The following is a 19,768-nucleotide window of genomic DNA, read 5'->3' on the forward strand; positions in this document are numbered from 1 at the left end:
GCATTTCAATCGGCGCGGGGACGTGCTTCATTTAAATGAATCACGCCCCCTACCCGCCCAATTTGAAATACGCGCCGAGAAACATACTACGCCGCCGTAACTTACGGCGCAAAATCTTCCTGGATTCGAAAATGCGCCAGGTAAGATACGGCGGCGTAGCGTATCTCTGATACGCTGCGCCAGGGCAATTCTCTGTGAATCTGGCCCATAGTTTTTAGCTTTGCATAGAATAAGGAAGAGTCAATACTCCTGTGAGTTTTTTATTTTATTTTATCTCATGTAATTTGTGCCCCATTTGTTAGATTTCCCTTCAGATATTGTGAGGAGGAAGGAATGTATCCAAAGTAATACTTCAAGAAGTGTCTCGTTGGAAGAGGTACTCTTTATTCCTGTATTGGTGACAACTCAAAATAATAGATTTTTCCTTAATTTTCAGTTCTTGTGACGATGGACTAATGTAGAAAGTGAATCTCCCCAGCATGTACAGTCATGGCTGAAATTGTTGGCACCCCAGAAATTTTTCCAGAAAATCAAGTATTTCTCACAGAAAAGAATTGCAGTAACACATGTTTTGCCATACACATGTTTATTCCCTTTGTGTGTATTGGAACAAAACAAAAAAAGGAAGGAAAAAAAGCAAATTGGACATAATGTCACACAACACTCCAAAAATGGGTTGGTCAAAATTCTTGGCACCCTTAACTTAATATTTGGTTGCACACCCATGGGACCACTCTTCCTTTGCAAACTGCTCCAGGTCTCACTTATTGGAAGGGCGCCTTTGCCCAACAGCAGTTTTAAGATCTCTCTACAGGTGTTCAATGGGATTTAGATCTTGACTCATTGCTGGCCACTTTAGAACTCTCCAGCACTTTGTTGCCATCCATTTCTGGGTGCTTTTTGACGTATGTTTGGGGTCATTGTCCTGCTGGAAGACCCAAGATCTCGGACGCAAACCCAACTTTCTGACACTGGGCTCTACAGTGCGACCCAAAATCCTTTGGTAAACCTCAGATTTCATGATGTCTTGCACACATTCAAGGCACCCAGTGCCAGCAAAACAACCCCAAAAAATCATTGAACCTCCACCATATTTTATTGTAGGTACTGTGTTCTTTTCTTTGTAGGCCTCATTCCGTTTTCGGTAAACAGTAGAATGATGTGCTTTACGAAAAATCTCTATCTTGGTCTCATCTATCCACACAACATTTTCCCAGAAGGATTTTGGCTTACTCAAGTAAGTTTTGGCAAACTGTAGACTTGCTTTTTTATGTCTCTGTGTCAGCAGTGGGGTCCTCCTGGGTCTCCTGCCATAGCGTTTCATTTCATTTAAATGTCGACGGATAGTTTGCGCTGACACTGATGCTCCTCGAGCCTGCAGGACAGCTTGAATTTCTTTGGAACTTGTTTGGGGCTGCTTTACCACCATCCAGACTATCCTGCGTTGCAACCTTTCATCAATTTTTCTTTTCTGTCCACGCCCAGAGAGATTAGCTACAGTGCCATGGGTTGCAAACTTCTTGATAATGTTGCACACTGTGGACAAAGGCAAATCTAGATCTCTGGAGATGAACTTGTAACCTTGAGATTGTTTATATTTTTCCACAATTTTGGTTCTCAAGTCCTCAGATGGTTCTCTTCTCCTCTTACTTTTGTCCATGCTTAGGCCCCATACACACGAGAGGATTTATCTGCGAATACGGTCCAGCGGACCGTTTCCGCGGATAAATCCTCTCGAGGATTTGTGCAGATTTCCATGCGATGGAGTGTACTCACTATCGCATTGAAATCCGCGCCGAAATCCTCTGGCGATGACGTGTCGCGCCGTCGCCGCGATTATGACGCGGCGACGTGCGCAACGCTGTCATATAAGCAATTCCACGCATGCGTCGAATCATTACGACGCATGCGGGGGATCCCTTCGGACGGATGGATCCGGTGAGTCTATACAGACCAGCGGATCCATCCGTTGGGATGGATTCCAGCGGATAGATTTGATAGCATGTCATCAAATATTTATCTGCTGGAAATCCATCCCAGGGGATAAATATCCGCGGAAACAGATCCGCTGGAGTGTACACACCATAGGATCTATCCGCTGAAACCCATTCGCTGGGATTTTTCAGCGGATGGATTCTATCGTGTGTATGGGGCCTTAGTGTGGCAGACACAGACACACAATGCAAAGGCTAAGTGAACTTCTCTCCTTTTTATCTGCTTTCAGGTGTGATTTTTATATTGCCCACACCTGTTACTTGCCCCAGGTGAGTTTAACCACTTAACCACCAGCCGCCGTCCAAAAACGGCGGCAAGGTGGTTGCTTAACTGGGGGTCGCCGTTCTGAAACGGCGCCCACCAGAAGCAGTAATGCGCGCCGCCTCGGGCGCGCACACAGAAAATTCTGTGCGCGCCGGGTCTATGAGACCCGGCGCTACACAGATCACGGTAACTGACCGACAACCGCGGTCTTTTACCATATGATCGCGCCATCCAATGATGGCGCGATCACAGGTAAACAAACCGGCGTCATTTGATGATGCCGGTTCCTCCCTCCTCTCGCTGTACCGATCGGTACAGTGTGAGAGGAGAGCGCGGATGGCAGCAGCAGTGTGGGATGGATCTGTGACTATTGCAGTCACAGATCCATCCATCCCTGCTCAGCCATCCCTGCATTAACCCCTGCAATACTCTGCCTTCCCTGCGCAATACTCTGCAATGCTCTGCCTTCCCTGCGCAATTACTCTGCAATACCCCCTGCGCAATACTCTGCAATACCCCCGCGCAATACTCTGCAAAACCCCCGCGCAATACTCTGCAAAACCCCCGCGCAATACTCTGCAAAACCCCCGCGCAATACTCTGCAAAACCCCCGTGCAATACTCTGCAATACCCCCACGCAATACTCTGCAATACCCCCGTGCAATACTCTGCAATACCCCCGCGCAATACTCTGCAATACCCCCGCTCAATACTCTGCAATACCCCCGCACAATACTCTGCAATACCCCCCACACAATACACTGCAATACCCCCGCACCAATACTCTGCAATACCCCCGCGCAATACTCTGCAATACCCCCGCGCAATACTCTGCAGTACCCCTTGCGTGATACTCTGCAATACCCCCGCGCAATACTCTGCAATACCCCCGCGCAATACTCTGCAATACCCCCGTGCAATACTCTGCAATACCCCCGCGCAATACTCTGCAATACCCCCGCGCAATACTCTGCAGTACCCCCTGCCAGTACTCTGCAGTACCCCTTGCGCAATACTCTGCAGTACCCCAGCACAATACTCTGCAATACCCCCCGCGCAATACTCTGCAGTACCCCCCGCACAATACTCTGCAATACCCCCCGCACAATACTCTGCAATACCCCCCGCACAATACTCTGCAATACCCCCCACACAATACTCTGCAATACCCCCGCACCATACTCTGCAATACCCCCGCACCAATACTCTGCAATACCCCCCACACAATACTCTGCAATACCCCCCACACAATACTCTGCAATACCCCCCACACAATACTCTGCAATACCCCCCACACAATACTCTGCAATACCCCCCACACAATACTCTGCAATACCCCCCACACAATACTCTGCAATACCCCCGCACCAATACTCTGCAATACCCCCGCACCAATACTCTGCAATACCCCCGCACCATACTCTGCAATACCCCCGCACCAATACTCTGCAATACCCCCGCAGCAATACTTTGCAATACCCCGGCCAATACTTTGCAATACCCCGGCCAATACTCTGCAATACCCAGAAAATACTCTGGGGGAAAAAAATGTGTTTTAACCACTTCCCGCCCACGTCATATGAGGTCCTTGACTTTGTGCAGGGATATCTAAATGATGCCTGCAGCTACAGGCATCATTCAGATATAATTTTTTTCAGCCGGCAATTCTCTACACCATAAGAACGATCATGGCGGCTGTTCCGCCTCTTGATCGTTCTTACGGGAGGCAAAAAGGGACGTCCCCACTCCCTTCTCCCTCCGGTGCTTCTTCTGACTCACCGCTGCGATCGAAGCCAAGGATCGTTTTTTTTCTTGTTTTTTTTCAGGCTTCCCAGCCTAGAGGTGAGATGTGGGGTCTTATTGACCCCATATCTCACTGTAAAGAGGACCTGTCATGCTATATTCCTATTACAAGGGATGTTTCCATTCCTTGTAATTGGAATAAAAGTGATCAAAACATTTATTTTTGGGGAAAAACGTGTCAAACTAAAATAAATAAAGTAAAATGAACGCGTGCTCGTATACAGAAGCGAATGTGTACGTAAGTCCCGCCCACATATGAAAACGGTGTTCAAACCACACATGTGGGGTATCGCTGCGAACGTTAGAGCGAGAGCAATCATTTTGGCCCCAGACCTCCTCTGTAACTAAAAACATGTAACCAGTAAAAACATTTAAAACGTCACCTATGGGGATTTTTAAGTAGCGAAGTTTGGCGCCATTCCACAAGCGTGTGCAATATTGAAGGGTGACATGTTGGGTATCTATTTACTCGGCGTAACTTCGTCTTTCATATTATGCAAAAAGATTGGGCTAACTTTAATGTTTTTTTTTTTAAAAAGCACAAAACTTTTTTTTTTACCAAAAAAATGCGTTCGAAAAATTGCTGTGCAAATACCATGCGCGATAAAAAGTTGCAACGACCGCCATTGTATTCTCTAGGGTCTTTGCTAAAAAAGCATATATAATGTTTTGGGGTTCTATGTAATTTTCTAGCAAATAAATGATGATTTTTACATGTAGGAGAGAAATGTCAGAACTGGTCTGGGTGCTCCAGAACGCCTGATGGTGCTCCCTGCATGTCGGGCCTCTGTATGTGGCCACGCTGTGTAAAAGTCTCACACATGTGGTATCGCCATACTCGGGAGGAATAGCAGAATGTGTTTTGGGGTGTAATTTGTGGTATGCATATGCTGTGTGTGAGAAATAACCTGCTAATATGAAACTTTTGTGGAAAAAAAATAAAAATAAAAAAAACCTTGATTTTGCAAAGAATTGTGGGAAAAAATGACAACTTCAAAAAACTCACCATGCCTCTTTCTAAATACCTTGGAATGTCTTCTTTCCAAAAAGGGGTCATTTAGGGGGTATTTGTACTTTTCTGGCATGTTAGGGTCTCAAGAAATGAGAGAGGCTGTCAGTACATCAGATGTGATCAAATTGATCAATTTTCAGTAATTGGTACCATAGCTTGTAGACCTTATAACTTTCACCCAGACTAAATAATATCCAAATTTTTTTTTTTTAACCAAAGATATGTAGCAGTATACATTTTAGGCCAAATTTATGAAGAAAAATCCATTTTTTGCAAAATGTTATAATAGAAATGAAGAAAAATTCATTTTTTTACAAAATTTTCGTTCTTTTTTCATTTATAGCGAAAAAAATAAAAAACGCAGAGGTGATCAAATACCACCAAAAGAAAGCTCTATTTGTGGGAAAAAAAGGACAAAAATTTCATTTGGTTACAGTGTTGTATGACTGAGTTATTGTCATTCAAAATGTGAGAGCACCGAAAGCTGAAAATTGGTCTGGTTATTAAGTGGGTTTAAGTGCCCAGTTGTCAAGTGGTTAAAGGAGCATCACATGCTTGAAACAATCTTATTTATCCACAAGAATTTTGACCAGCCCATTTTTGGAGTTTTGTGTGACATTATGTCCAATTTGCTTTTTTTCCTCCCTTTTTTTGTTTTGTTCCAATACACACAATGGGAATAAACATGTGTATATGACTGTATATGTAATAGCCAGTAATAGAAAAAGGGCATCCCCATGTACTCTAACCAAAACTTAATAAAACATTTTGGCTTTAAATACAATTTATAATTGTTTTTAACTACATAACTTTATTTGGTATTGAATGAAGGCCATACCCTATGATTCCACCTTTTCAGAAGCAGTATGATCTTCTGCATTGGCAAGCACAAATCTATATTTGCATAAATTATTATGTTAATTATTATTATTCTTAATAATATTATTATTATTATTCAGGATTTATATAGTGCCAACAGTTTGTGCAGTGCTTTACAAAATGAAGGCATACAGCACAGTCACAATGCAGTTTAACACCAGCTTGTGTTTGCTTCTCTAGCAGACACTAAGAACATCCTTAGCCGTAATATGTTATTAGAGTTAAAATGGTCAAATAGCTGTCAGAATGAGGAATTAAATTATTCCTTTTATTTTTCATACAACTACCATTAGTACCTTAATCTATCTAAATACCGGCCCCTTTAATGTTCTACATGGCTGTAATCAAACTGGGAAAGGAAGGGAGGAAGGAATATTACTGTATCTCCCTCTTGGACATGTGTACAGGAAGTGATAGACAAACCATTACCTTATAGTATGCTGCTAATTGTTTATCCAGTCAACAGGTTGAAGACTGGCGAAGGTAAAACTGAGATCACCAACTTATCTATACTGTCTGGGAGAGGTGTCTAGATCAGCTCTACTCCAATCCTCAAGGCACCCCAACAGGTCATGTTTTCAGGGTTTCCCTCATATGAAACTGCTGTGGTAATTATTAAGGCATTGAAACTGATCAAATCACCTGTGCAAAACAATGGAAAGCCTGAAAACATGAGATATTGGGGCTCCTTGAGAACTGCAGTTGAGAAACACTGGTGTAGATCACTAGAACACTTGAACATGTAAATCTTGTTTTGAGTTCCATAATGGAAAGCCTGAAAACATGAGATATTGAGGCGCCTTGAAAACTGCAGTTGAGAAACACTGGTGTAGATCACTAGAACACTTGAACATGTAAATCTCGTTTTTAATTCCTCATATAGTTCTTGAATTGCTACTAATGCTGATGCTGTGCTTGATTGATTGGATCTCAATTACCATACAAACCCACCCAATCACATCCACCGCCTAAGCTCTGCTTGTACTAGACATTCTCACTCTTCATGGCCCTCTCCTTTTACTGCCCACACACCCAGAACATCACTAAAAAAAAATTGTTCCAAACCATCAGTGAATAAAAGGACTGATCATGGCTGCGATTGGAAGATCATGTTAGACATTCATAATATAAAAATTACATATCAAGTGCTGATTAGGACCTTGGAGACTATTTCTAAATCTATGTTATCCAGGATATTTGTTAATTAAAGACATTGTGGTTATTTGAGATGTGCTATCTTCAATAATCAACTCCAACAATGAATGGCTAATGCTATTCAAATGTCATAAGTCCATTTCATTCAAGCTGAACCCAGCAAAAATGGTCTTGTTTGCAAAATCCTAGCCGATCTTCCTCAGATTATACTGTATATTACTTCATGCATCACAGGGATGTGCTAATCATTGTACAGGGGAGGAGGCTTCACTTAGCTAAATGTTTGACAGCACAGTTACCTGTACAAATAGCCAAACTCTTTGCAAAAAAAGCAAAAGGTACAAGGGACATGCATCAATGAGACTACAATGGCTTGTAAGCTCTAACAAGCAGGGCCCTCTGATTCCTACTGAATTTAAGTGTATTGTAATTGTACTCTCTAAAAATGTAAATCGCTGCGTAAACTGTCGGCGCTATATAAATTCTGTATAATAATACTTCTTTACTTCACTTTACTAGGACTCCCAGAAGACCCTCTGATGAATTTTAGGAATGTGCCAGGCCTACTTTAGTACAAAAATATCTGAATTAAGGGGGTAATCCACAAAGATCCGGCGTAACTTAATTGTTCCCATTTAAGTTACACTGCCTTAAAATTTCTACCTAAGTGCCCGATCCACAAAGCATTTTCCCGACGTGCATAGCGCGAAATTACATTACGCCGAGCTTTGTGGATTGCGACGGGTCAATAAAGTTGCGTCTGGAAAAAAAAAAAGATACGGCGCGAAAAAAAAAATTCAAAACAAAAAAAAAATTGCGTCGCTGGACAGAAGGGTCTGCTTTTACATGGTGTAAACAGTTTACACTTTGTAAAAGCTGCCCTAATTTTGCGTTTGCAAACTAAAACTTACGGAGAAAAAACGAAGCTGAAAAGCTTTGTGGATCTCCGTAAGTGCTAATTTGCATACCCGAGGTGGCATTTCGACACAAAATGCCCCCAGCGGCGGATGCGGTACTGCATCCTAAGATCCGGCAGTGTAAGTCCCTTACACATGCCGGATCTTCTGCCTAACTATGGAAAACTGATTCTGTGGATCAGTTCCATAGTTAGAAACAGGGATACGACGGAGTAACAGCAGTTACGCCGGCGTATCCCTTTTGAGGATCTGGCCCTAAAATCCTTTAGATGGTATCTTAGTGAATGCAATATACAGGGATATTGGAAATGGTAGTGACATAAATACACACACACACACACACGTTAAACTTGATGAACTGGTGTCTTTATTCAATCTTACTAACTATGTAACACAAGGGAAAGTATTTTTCACTCACTGGGAGGTACCGTACCTTTAATTTGCAATACTAAACTATATTTTCCCATCTCTACTTGATCACTTGACACACTTATGAATTGCTACCATGTATAGAAATTCGCACAAATATTCAGTGATAAAGTTCTACTTACTTTAAGTCCAGGAGGTCCTTTTTCCCCAGGAGGACAAACACAGGGAGCAGGTGTTGAGCCAACATCACTTGGACCATTCAAACACTGGGAAGAGAGTGAGGAAAAATATATTTCCAAATGAATATTTCAGCTTTTTCAGGTTTCATATTTTAAAACTTATTGTGCTTGGTTCTTTTATGAAATGTTCCTATTTTTGTCAGTGTTTAAATATAATCTGCAGTTGTTACTCTGCATGACTACGCTTGCGTTGCACATAAATCATACTGAAAAGCAGCAATAATGGACTCCTTACATGTTCAGACAATGCTAACAACTATAACACACACACCATCTTATAAATGATATTGGTTTACCACTGCAAACAATAAATAACACTGTCTAATAAATAATAGAAAAATAATGAGGAACATTGATAGTATAATAAATACTGTTTTTTTAAACAGAAACTTAATATGGGATCATTTTGGAAACAAATAAAAGTTACTTCCTTACTTCATATTCCATTGAAGTGTCCTGTGAATCTCAGCACTTTCTAACACTTCATTAAGGAGAGACAGAGAGATTTTTCCAAGCTCTTAATAATCTTTTAGGCTCATTGGCAAACTGTACATGAGCACTCCTTAAAAGCTTACTTTCCCTCTATTTAGTTGTAATAATCAACAATCTCACTTTAAAATTAGGGACAAGGTTGGAGAGGGGTATGCTGTCCACTCTCAGCTCGAAGAAGTAATTTAAAAACAAAACAATATAGAATTCGGCAGATTCCTCGATGGTGTTATTACCTGTTTGGAGAGTGTAGGTTGACTAAGGGCAATATGGAACGTCATTCATTTTTAGAAGGACTATAGACATGCTAATGAAGGACATGTTTAAAGAACTATCATAATCACACTGATTAAAATCTCTCACATGGCTTGTGACATCTTAATAACTGCAAATTATCCTATAAGACCCCTTTCTTGTTTGGTCTATTTCAAGCAACAGCAAATATTATTGAAGCTTTATAAAGTTAATTCCCCAATTAAAACACTGCTATTTTAACCGCCGACGCTATGGGCGGATTTGTGGCGCATTTCGGCCGCTAGCAGTGTGCATTTAGCCCCTGCCAGTGGCCGAGAAAAGGTTAAAACCGCCCGCAATGTGCTGCATTGCTCTCAATCGGCAGCATCGGTGAAGGCACGGTAAACACACCGCTCCTTCACCGCTCCAAAGATGCAGCTAGCAGGACTTTTTTTACCGTCCTGCTAGCGCAATGCTCCAGTGTAAAAGCCCTCTGGCTTTCACACTGGAGACAATAGAGCAGCACTTTTAGGGCGGATTGCAGGCACTATTTTTAACGCTAGAGCGCCTGCAATGCGCCCTCAGTGTGAAAGGGGTCTAAGAGGAGATGTCCACATTCTGAACCAATAGAAGGGGAGTGGGGCTGTTAGTGTGCCATTGTATTGTGGTCCTAAATCTAGGACACATTATCCAAGGAAGACCAACAATCCTATTAAAGGGATTTAATCTAGAGTTTGCACACCCATCATAGAACATTTTCTCACCACTTCATCTCATGGTATCCACATATCATATCTTGGTAATCTACAGATAAACTTTCTTAGATACTCAACTGACTCAAGTTATTAATAAAATTACTCAGTACACAATAGGTATGTATCCCTGTATATGGGAGTTTTAAAATCGAATAATAAGGATGCTCTTCAATCTTATTTTGCTGGTAAGTCCAATATCATTTCAAGCAACAGCAAATATCGTTGAAACTTCATAAACACTAGATAATGAAAATACCAATAATATTAATAATAATAATTCTAGTAGCTGTGCAAAGATTTCAAGAAATCATCATTAAAAAGCAGCTGTGCAAAGGTCTCAAGAAATTGTCATTAAAAAGCATTTTCCAAAAAACTTAAATCTGAACAAGGAATGCTCATAATTAGAGGATTTGGATTTGTACAGCTTCCCGACATGCAATCACACAGCACTGGTCTCAAGTGGATTAGGACAGACAGAACTCTCTGTAAGGAAGAAGTACATTCTATCACTCTAATGTCATAAGACATTCTTGTGTATATGGCTAACTATAACAACACATTCATGAAAACTAAACATTTGTCTCTGTAGCCAATGAAAAAAGCCAACAATAGGTGACATTGGCTGAAGATAAATCCAGTTTCCAGCAGTACGATCTGACCCTGTATTTGCATCTATCTTTGCTGGAAACAAGCTATTCCTGACCACCACTAGAAGGTGTGTTTGGAGAAGGGAAATGTGCTTCTTTAGGCCAAAAGCATATTATTGAGCACACATCATGATGTACTGTATTCAGAACAAGGGGGCTGCAAGAAACATTGCTACCAGGGATGGACTGGCCATTGGGACTACAGGGAGTTTCCCGGTGGGCGATAGCTCAGTGGGCCGGCTTCAGTGACAGCGGACCGCCACCCCCCTCCGCTCCTCTGTCTCTCCATTCCCACAGCACTCACCTCCTCTCCCCACAGTGGTCACCTAGGGGGAGCAAAGAAGCAGGGGGAGGACCAGAGGAGCAGGGGGGGTAGCAGAGGAGCATGGGGGAGAGGAGAGACAGCTGACTCAACAGCTATGGCCTGGGAGTTTCTCACTTCTGCCTAATCTTGTCCAATAAGGGGGGGCACCAAACTGATTCTGTGCCCTGGGTAAAATGTCTAGCTTCCCCACTGGTACTGCCTATAAGAGTACCAGTAGCAGCCATTCTACTCTAATTAAGTAGAACGGTTAGTGGCTAGTGAAGGGAAAGAGGGGGCTTGGGTGGCCAGGGGGGGAGTCGGTGCGGGAGTTGTCCGGCCGCCATGGGAGAGACCTGTCAAAGTGGGCCAGTCTGCATTAAGTCCAGGGCCAAATTTTTGTCCCAGTCCAGCCCTGATTGCTATAGAGATAATTTCACAGTCTGTACTGAATTGCATTCATATGCTTCCAGATGTGTGCTTTCTGACACAGAAAGCCATGTGACCTAAATTTTTAAATCGCATTGGGCTCATCCAAAATTACTGTTAAATGATCTTTATTCTAGTTTGCTAGCTCAATAAATTGAACCTGACATGTGTATACAACTGCAATTTATCATTTTCGGAAATGCAGTCTGTATACATGAATTGATGCACATCTGCACTCATACCAAACCAGAAATGCATCCAATAATTCATGTGCAATGACCCAAAACATTTTTGGATTAATTCCAGAAAGTTTCTTTCTTGATAAAAAGTTGTTATCAGAACACGATAATATGAATATATTGAGTGCAGCAAAAAAATCCTTTAAATGCTTTTTTTTTACCTGTAATGTTTCTGTCCTTTCAGTGTCAAGTAAAAATATTATCATATTACCTTGTTACTGCCTGAAGTAAGAAATAACATACCTCCCCATTCTGCAACAGAGAGAAGCAAAAAAACATTATTGTGTATAAAGTATATATACATTACCATTTTACACTTTATTGCTGAATGATCTGGTAACTGAAACAGTGAAAAAATACATAAAATAAGAGCAAATGTAAGAAGAACCATGATAGAACAGCAAGTTAAATTGGTAAAGTGTGGAAAATGGCCCTGCCCTCCCAGCACACACAGGTGATTGTCAGCCACTGTTTTGCATGTTGTTTATGAGACTGTGTGGATGAAGGTGTGTCCATTCCCTCCACTCAGGTCTCAGATTATACTCGGCTATCCTCTCTATGCCGTGCAGTGTGTGATGTTAAATCCCCACTCTGCCTTTTGAAGCTGAGGAAAAGCCTTTGATATGTGTGCTTTAGGAGACTATAGAGGAGAGAGGGCTGCAGATAAACAGATAAACAGATATATTTTATGTTTGTTTATTCTGTGTATCACCTGAGGCCAGTCACTATACTTTACAACCACTTTAAACGGTCATATGACAAAGGTTCTTAAGGCCAGAAAATAATTGTTAGCTCCAGTACATAACAGAGCAACTAAAGAAAATGTGCTGCTAATACTATCCTGAAATAATTGAGAGGATGTAAAAAGTTAACATGATTTACCCTACATCCCAGCTTTACATAATTCTTTGAAGACAGGATCATTTAGACAAATGTACTTATTTGTTTTAAAGGATAAGTTCACCTATGGCAACATGTTCCACCTGTTTTTAGCATGTAGCATGCTCTCACTCCTGCAGCCACTGCCCACCCCACTGCCTCTAGTGACAGCATGCCGAGGATCTTCTCCCTGATCGCTGTCACTATTTAAAAAAAAAAGTGGCCAAGTGGCGCTCCACCCACTCAGCTGCATCATTCATGCACAGTTCTGTGAATGGGAAACTACAAGTATTGTCAGCCTTTGCAGCAGTCCGCTTGTAGTTATCAATGAACTAGCATGGTGCTGTTGAGTGCTCATTGTCTCTTCCTGCTAGTGTGTATCTGCCTGTCCATATAAAGTACGAGAAGACAGATACATTGACAAGTCCTGCCTGGCATCCAAGCTCTGCTGATTGCGGGGGCAATTCTTTACAACCCCAAGTAAAATAATTTATAAATGCACATTTTTTTACCTGCAAAAAGATGTGCATTTATTATTAGAATTTTTCTTTTAAAAGGTGAACTGAAAGGGTCTGTAAAGGTCCGTCTTTTATTTTCTAAATTGGTTCCTTTAAGCTAGTGCATTGTTGGTTCACATACCTATTCCTTTGATTTCCCTTCTAAATGTTTTTTTCTTTGTTTGAATTTCTCACTTCATGTTCCTCACTTCTCCTCAGTAAGCTTTCCACCATCATCCGAGCGGTGGAAAGTCATTTAGAACAGCTTACTGAACACCTTACTGAGGAGGAACAGGAAGTGAGAAATTCAGACAAAGAAAACAAAGAAAAAAACATTTAGAAGGGAAATTGAAGGAAAAGTTAAGTGAATAAACAATGCACTAGCTTAAAGTAACCTATTTAGAAAATAAAAAATGAACCTTTACAACCCCTTTGACACACACATGAGCAGTGCGCACCCAGCTGTGAAGCCACAGCCGGGCGCCCACAGTTAGAATGCCGGCACCTTAGAGAGGAGGGGGGGGAGAAGCGAGGCTCCGTGCACTCGCATCGCTGGACCGTGGGACAGGTGAGTGTCTGAATATTAAAAGTCAGCAGTTACACTTTTTGTAGCTGCTGACTTTTAAATGGGTGGAACTCTGCTTCAAGCCTCTTGATAGTAAGAATGTAGCACTTATTTGTACATGCAATACATATATGACCATCACCAATGTGATAAGAATGTGATAACACTTTATTTATTTATTTTCTCCCTGAAGCCCGCCACCCCTGCTCGGAATCTTCACTAAGAAAACCCCATGTGCTCGCATCTTCTACCATAGCCTACAGTCTCCCAGATATAATGCATTAGGTACTACTCTCCTCTATCAGGGAGCCTCATTGCTGTCCCCAAATTTAACGATTGGGGATATCACAGAGGTTCCAGGCTGAACCCCTCTTCCTCTCCTCCCCCATCCTCCCAAATTTTGCACCCCTGCAGTTAACGTGCCCTAAGCCTAAGCCCATATCGTACTTACTCACCTCGATATAACCATAATATATAAAATGATACTGCCTTTATCCCAAAGACCCTGAAAATGTCACTCTCACTTCTATGCGGAAATATTTTGTTCCTTTATTGTCTTCCCCTCACGGTGCAGTTTTCTCCCAGTTGGGGTGCCTAAGGGTGCTAGACAATTCCCTGGATCATACTCTCAGCCCTTGGAAAGTCTTGCGATATTCACAGTTACCAGTAGGGATGAGCTTCGAGTTCGAGTCGAACATAAGTTCGGCGAACAGCGAACAACTTGAGGTGTTCGCGGCAAATTCGAAAAGCCACGGAACACCCTGTAAAAGTCTATGTGGAAAATCTAAAGTGCTAATTTTAAAGGCTAATATGCAAGTTATTGTCCTAAAAAGTGTTTGGGGACCTGGGTCCTGCCCCAGGGGACATGTATCAATGCAAAAAAAAGTTGTAAAATTGGCAGTTTTTTCAGGAGCAGTGAATTTAATAATGCTTAAAATGAAACAATAAAAGTGAAATATTCCTTTAAATTTCATACCTAGTGTATAGTATGTCTGTGAAGTAGTGCATGTTTCCCGTGCTTAGAACTGTCCCTGCACAAAGTGTTATTTCTGAAGGAAAAAAAGTAATTTAAAATCATTCGCGGCTATAATGAATTGCGTGGGGGTACCCCCAAATTCAATTACCAGGCCCTTCAGGTCTGGTATGGATATTAAGGGGAACCCCGCCGTCAAATAAAAAAAAAATGACATGGGGTTCCCCCAAAAATGCACACCAGACCCCTTTTCCGAGCACGCAACCTGGCAGGCCGCAGGAAAAGAGGGGGGAAGAGAGAGCGCCCCCCTCCTGAACCGTACCAGGCCACATGCCCTCAACATTGGGAGGATGCTTTGGGGGTCTGTGACCCCTCAAAGCACCATGTCCCCATGTTTATGGGGACAAGGGCCTCATCCCCACAACCCTTGCCCGGTGGTTGTGGGGGTCTGCGGGCGGGGGGCTTATCGGAAACTGGAAAACCCATTTAACAAAGGGAACCCCGAGATCCCGGCCCCCCTATGTGAATTGGTAATGGGGTACATTTTACCTCTATCATTTCACTAAGGAAGTGTAAAGAGTTAAAAAAAAACACACACACCGTGGAGAAAGTTCTTTATTAAAAAAAAAAATATCCAGCGGTGGTAATCCACTCTCGGGCTCCGCTCCAACGCTGTAGGTATCCTGCGACAGATGATTTCCTCTCCGCCGGGGTCCAGAGATGAGAAGATCTCTTCATCCAGGTCCGGGATCCAGCGCACGCATCGCTGCCTGTCTCCACCGGAGACAGCCCGGCGAATGACGCGGGCTTCAGCCAGTGACAGCTCTTATGTAGTGAGGGTGGGGTCACCTGTCACATGACCCCGCCCCCTTTGACGCACCCGTCACATCACTGGGGAAGCCTGGGTTCTCCCTTGCGTCAGAGGGGGATGGGGTCACGTGACGGGTGGCCCCGTCCTCACTACATAAGAGTTGTCACTGGCTGAAGCACGCGTCATTCTTTTTTCTTTATTTGACGTTAGGGGTCAATATTGACGTCAGGGGTTAATATCCATACCAGACCAGAAAGGCCTGGTAATTGAATTTGGGGGGACCCCCACGCTTTTTTTTTTACATAGTTAGTTACATAGTTAGTCAGGTTGAAAAAAGACACAAGTCCATCCAGTCCAACCACAAAAAATAAACAAATAAAATAAAAAACACAGTACAATCCCATACACCCAACTTAATACCCACAGTTGATCCAGAGGAAGGCAAAAAAAACAGGAGAGCATGATTCAATTTGCTACAGCAGAGGAAAAAATTCCTTCCTGATTCCCCGAGAGGCAATCGGATTTACCCTGGATCAACTTTACCTACAAATCTTAGTACTCAGTTATATTCTGTACATTTAGGAAAGTATCCAGACCTTTTTTATTAATGACTTTTTCTGAATTGTCGGGAGCCGACAATTCATTATAGCCGCGGGTGATTTTAAATGACTTTTTTTCCTTCAGAAATTACACTTTGTGCAGGGACAGTTCTAAGCACGGGAAACATGCGCTACTTAACAAGCATACTATACACCCCCCTAGGTATGAAATTTAAAGGAATATTTCACTTTTATTGTTTCACTTTAAGCATTATTAAATTCACTGCTCCCGAAAAAACGTCCGTTTATAAAACTTTGTTTTTTGTATTGATACATGTCCCCTGGGGCAGGACCCAGGTCCCCAAAACTTTTTAAGACAATAACTTTCATATTAGCCTTTAAAATTAGCACTTTAGATTTCAAACGTTTGAGTCCCATAGACTTTAACCGTGTTCTAAAGTTCACACAAACTTTTGGTCTGTTCGCAGGTTCTGGTGCAAACCAAACGGGGGGGTGTTCGGCTCATCCCTAGTCACCAGTTTACTACAAACTTGTCACCTACACCTTTCCACTTGCTTTTACTGATTGTAAGTTATACTTATTCTTTCTGTACAAAAAATTATGGTGATAACTGCGCTAATCACTATACGTTATGCCAATTCAAATTAATATTGTTACCACTTTGTGCTCTGTACACCTTTTAAAACTTCAATAAAATGTTAATCAAGGAAAAAAATTAAGAATCTGATAACACAAAGTCATGTAAAGTATACTGTGACCCAATGATCCAAATAAGTCCAACAACACACTAATATAAAAACAAATCCCAAATCATTCAGAAGCATTAGAAGAGCAAACCAAATGTAGCAAACATTCCATTTTCTTGGAAAACATATAACAACAGCATTATCTTATTAGGGATGAGCCAACAGTTTAATCTGAACCTAGATTTGCACCAAACTTTGGCAGTTCTGATATTTGGATGAACGCCCAAATGTTTGCCTAATTCACCCCATTTCAGCCAAAGTCGAGCATCATATAGAAGGCTCTACCACTTTGTTGTATTACAGTCTCTTGTTATCAATGGTTCCTAAGGAAGTAGGCGTGACACATTGGCTTTCATGGCCAGTAATCCCAAGCCATGTAAGCAAAGAACTGGGGATCACAGTGACATCAAATATCGTCACCGAAGTTGAAAATATAGTAGTGCTCTTCAAACTCTGTGGTTCACCATAAAAACAAAAAGCAAATCACTAGTGCACATAGCCTGAAGTAAAGCGAGTTTGCTGGTGGCTTTTATTTTGACTGAAGTTCTATTTATGTGAACACTGGTAGAGTCTAGACAATAGCAAAAATTACCTTTCATGTTTATATTTAGAAAATCATGCTCTAGCTTTCAAACGATATAGAAACAGTAAAACAAAAGATTCTACTTAATAAAAAATATCTTACTCATAATAATACTATGCAGAAAATTGAATCAAAACATCATGGCCCAGATTCACAGAGAGCAAGGCGCACATTACGCCGCCGTAGAGTAACCACCGTACGCTACGCCAACGCAGCGCAGAGAGGCAAGCATTGCATTCAGCAAGCCATGGCTCCCAACGCTGCGCCAGCGTGGCGTGGGTTTCGAAGGCATACGTCAGCGTAGGTGGAAGTGGGCGTAACCCCATGCAAATGATAGGCCGAGCGCCAGATAGGTACGTATCACGAACTGAGCATGTGCCGTGACATGGACGCACCCCCATGCGCCTGCTCACAACCACGCCGGCAAAACTGCCTAAGCTACGCCGGATCACTGTGTACGCCGTGAACATAACTTGCGCCCATCCAGACACACGTCCAACGCACAATACCCCGGATTGTGTTCCCTGGTGCAGACCTGAGCATGTCTGTTGCTGGGTTGCACCTCCTTTTTGTGGAATAACTTTACGCCGGACGTACAACTTACGCCCATCTCACGTAGCATGCGCCGGGCACACGCACGTTTGTGAATCGCCGAATTTCCCTAATTTGCATATTTGAATGGCTAATCAATGGGAGCGCCACCATGCGTCCAGCCTAAATGTGCGCCCACCCTACGCCGGCGTAGGCAAGTTACGTCGGCGGAGTGAAGCCTGTTTTTAGGCGCATATTAGTTTGTGGGTCTGGCTCACAGATACGACGGCGCACATTTGCACTTACGTCGGCGTAACTTGTTATACGTCAGCAAAAGTGCTTTGTGAATCTGGGCCCAAGCTTCTATGTTTCTGAAAGTAAGGCAAACATAATAAAATTGCAGGTTAAAAATTGTTACTGGTTAGAATCCAGATGCATCAAAATATCATAATATTTTGTTGAAAGCCAACTGTATCTGAACAAATGTGAAGGCTAATCTTCTATTCTATACTTGCCATTTTGTTGGATATAGGCATTCATATTATGTCTCCAGCTTTGGCATGCACCCTGCTTCTAAATGATGAACATAAAAATTGATTTTATGCATTTTCATAACAATATAAAATAAACATGCTCTTACAATTCCAGGAATCTCACAAGCTGTCTCACGTTTGTTCATTTCTGGATCACAATATATTCTCAGCTTTTGAAGTGTAAACTGTAAAACACAAAAATTACATTGAATATTTAAATTTTGTTTTTTAATGTAATTTTTTTTTAGAGAAATCGCTGTCAGTGAGCAATAGGGATAGGTCGAACATCCCCAAACAGGGAAAAAGTTATAGCGAACATGCAAACCCTATTGTTTGAAGTGAAGTGTTCATTTTAAAGGCTTATATTTTAAGCAATAGTTTTTTTCAGGAACAGTGATTTTAATAATGCTTAAAGTGAAACAATAAAAATGAAATATTCCTTTAAATATCATACCTGGGGGGGTTCCCCTTAGTCTGTCTGTAAAGTATCTGTGCGATGTGTAGAACAGTGCCACAGCAATAATGAAATTTCTAAAGAAGAAAATGTAATTTAAACTTGCTTGCGGGTGTAATGTATTGCCGGCTCCTGGCAATATAGGTGAAAAATCTAGGAAAGAAATGGCATAGGGTTTCCCCCCCAGTCCATACCAGGCCCTTTGGGTCTGGTATAGATATTAAGTGGAACTCCATGCCAAAATTTAAAAAAAATTGCCGTAGGGTCCCCCCAAAATACATACCAGACCCTTATCCGAGCATGCAGCCTGGAAGGACCTTGATGGGGCCTTGATGGACCTCTTCCCAACAATCCTATGTGAATTGGTATTGGGTACTTTGTACCCCTACTCATTCACCAAAAAAAGTGCAAAAAGTAAAAACAGACAATTTTTGACAATTCCTTTATTAAAAAAGGAAAAAAGAAAAAGTGTCCCACGATGTCCATCCATCTTCAATCACGCCACCTAACAAACCCGAAAAATAGAAAAAACTCTTCCTCTATAGAACGCCTCCTGTTAACTGCTGTCTTTTCACTTTGACAGCCCTTATATAGGCCACCCGCTGAAGTAACCGGATGACCCCGCCCCCTCTGACCTCACATGGCGTCAGAAGGTCTCCCATCGAGGTGGAGGTTTTTTCATTTTCTCACATTTTCGGGTACGCCGGGTGGCGTGATTAAAGATGCATGGACATCGCAAGCTCCTTTTTTTTTCTTTATTAATAAAGGAAATGTCAAAAACTTTTTGTTGTGGTTTTAACTTTTTGACACTTTTTAGTGAATAGGTAGGGGTACAATGTACCCCTACCCATTCATAGAGGGGGATCTGGGGGCCCTCTTGTTAAAGGGCGCTTTCAGATTCTGATAAGC

The 19,768-nt window shown here is 42.0% G+C and overlaps 1 protein-coding gene across 2 annotated transcripts in view; it reads right to left on the reverse strand.

Moving 5' to 3' along the window:
• The window catches only part of LOC120936992 (collagen alpha-1(XXI) chain-like), a 280,507-nt gene that overhangs the window by 107,457 nt on the left and 153,282 nt on the right, over nt 1-19,768 (reverse strand). For both annotated transcript variants that reach the window (XM_040349853.1, XM_040349854.1), the window contains exons 7-9: nt 18,513-18,590; nt 11,971-11,979; nt 8,577-8,660 (exon numbers count right to left, since the gene is read on the reverse strand). In XM_040349853.1, the coding sequence (XP_040205787.1) occupies nt 8,577-8,660; nt 11,971-11,979; nt 18,513-18,590 (171 nt within the window). The remainder of the gene's footprint in view (nt 1-8,576; nt 8,661-11,970; nt 11,980-18,512; nt 18,591-19,768) is intronic.

Source organism: Rana temporaria, chromosome 4 (assembly GCF_905171775.1).
Source record: "Rana temporaria chromosome 4, aRanTem1.1, whole genome shotgun sequence".
Lineage (NCBI taxonomy): Eukaryota > Metazoa > Chordata > Amphibia > Anura > Ranidae > Rana > Rana temporaria.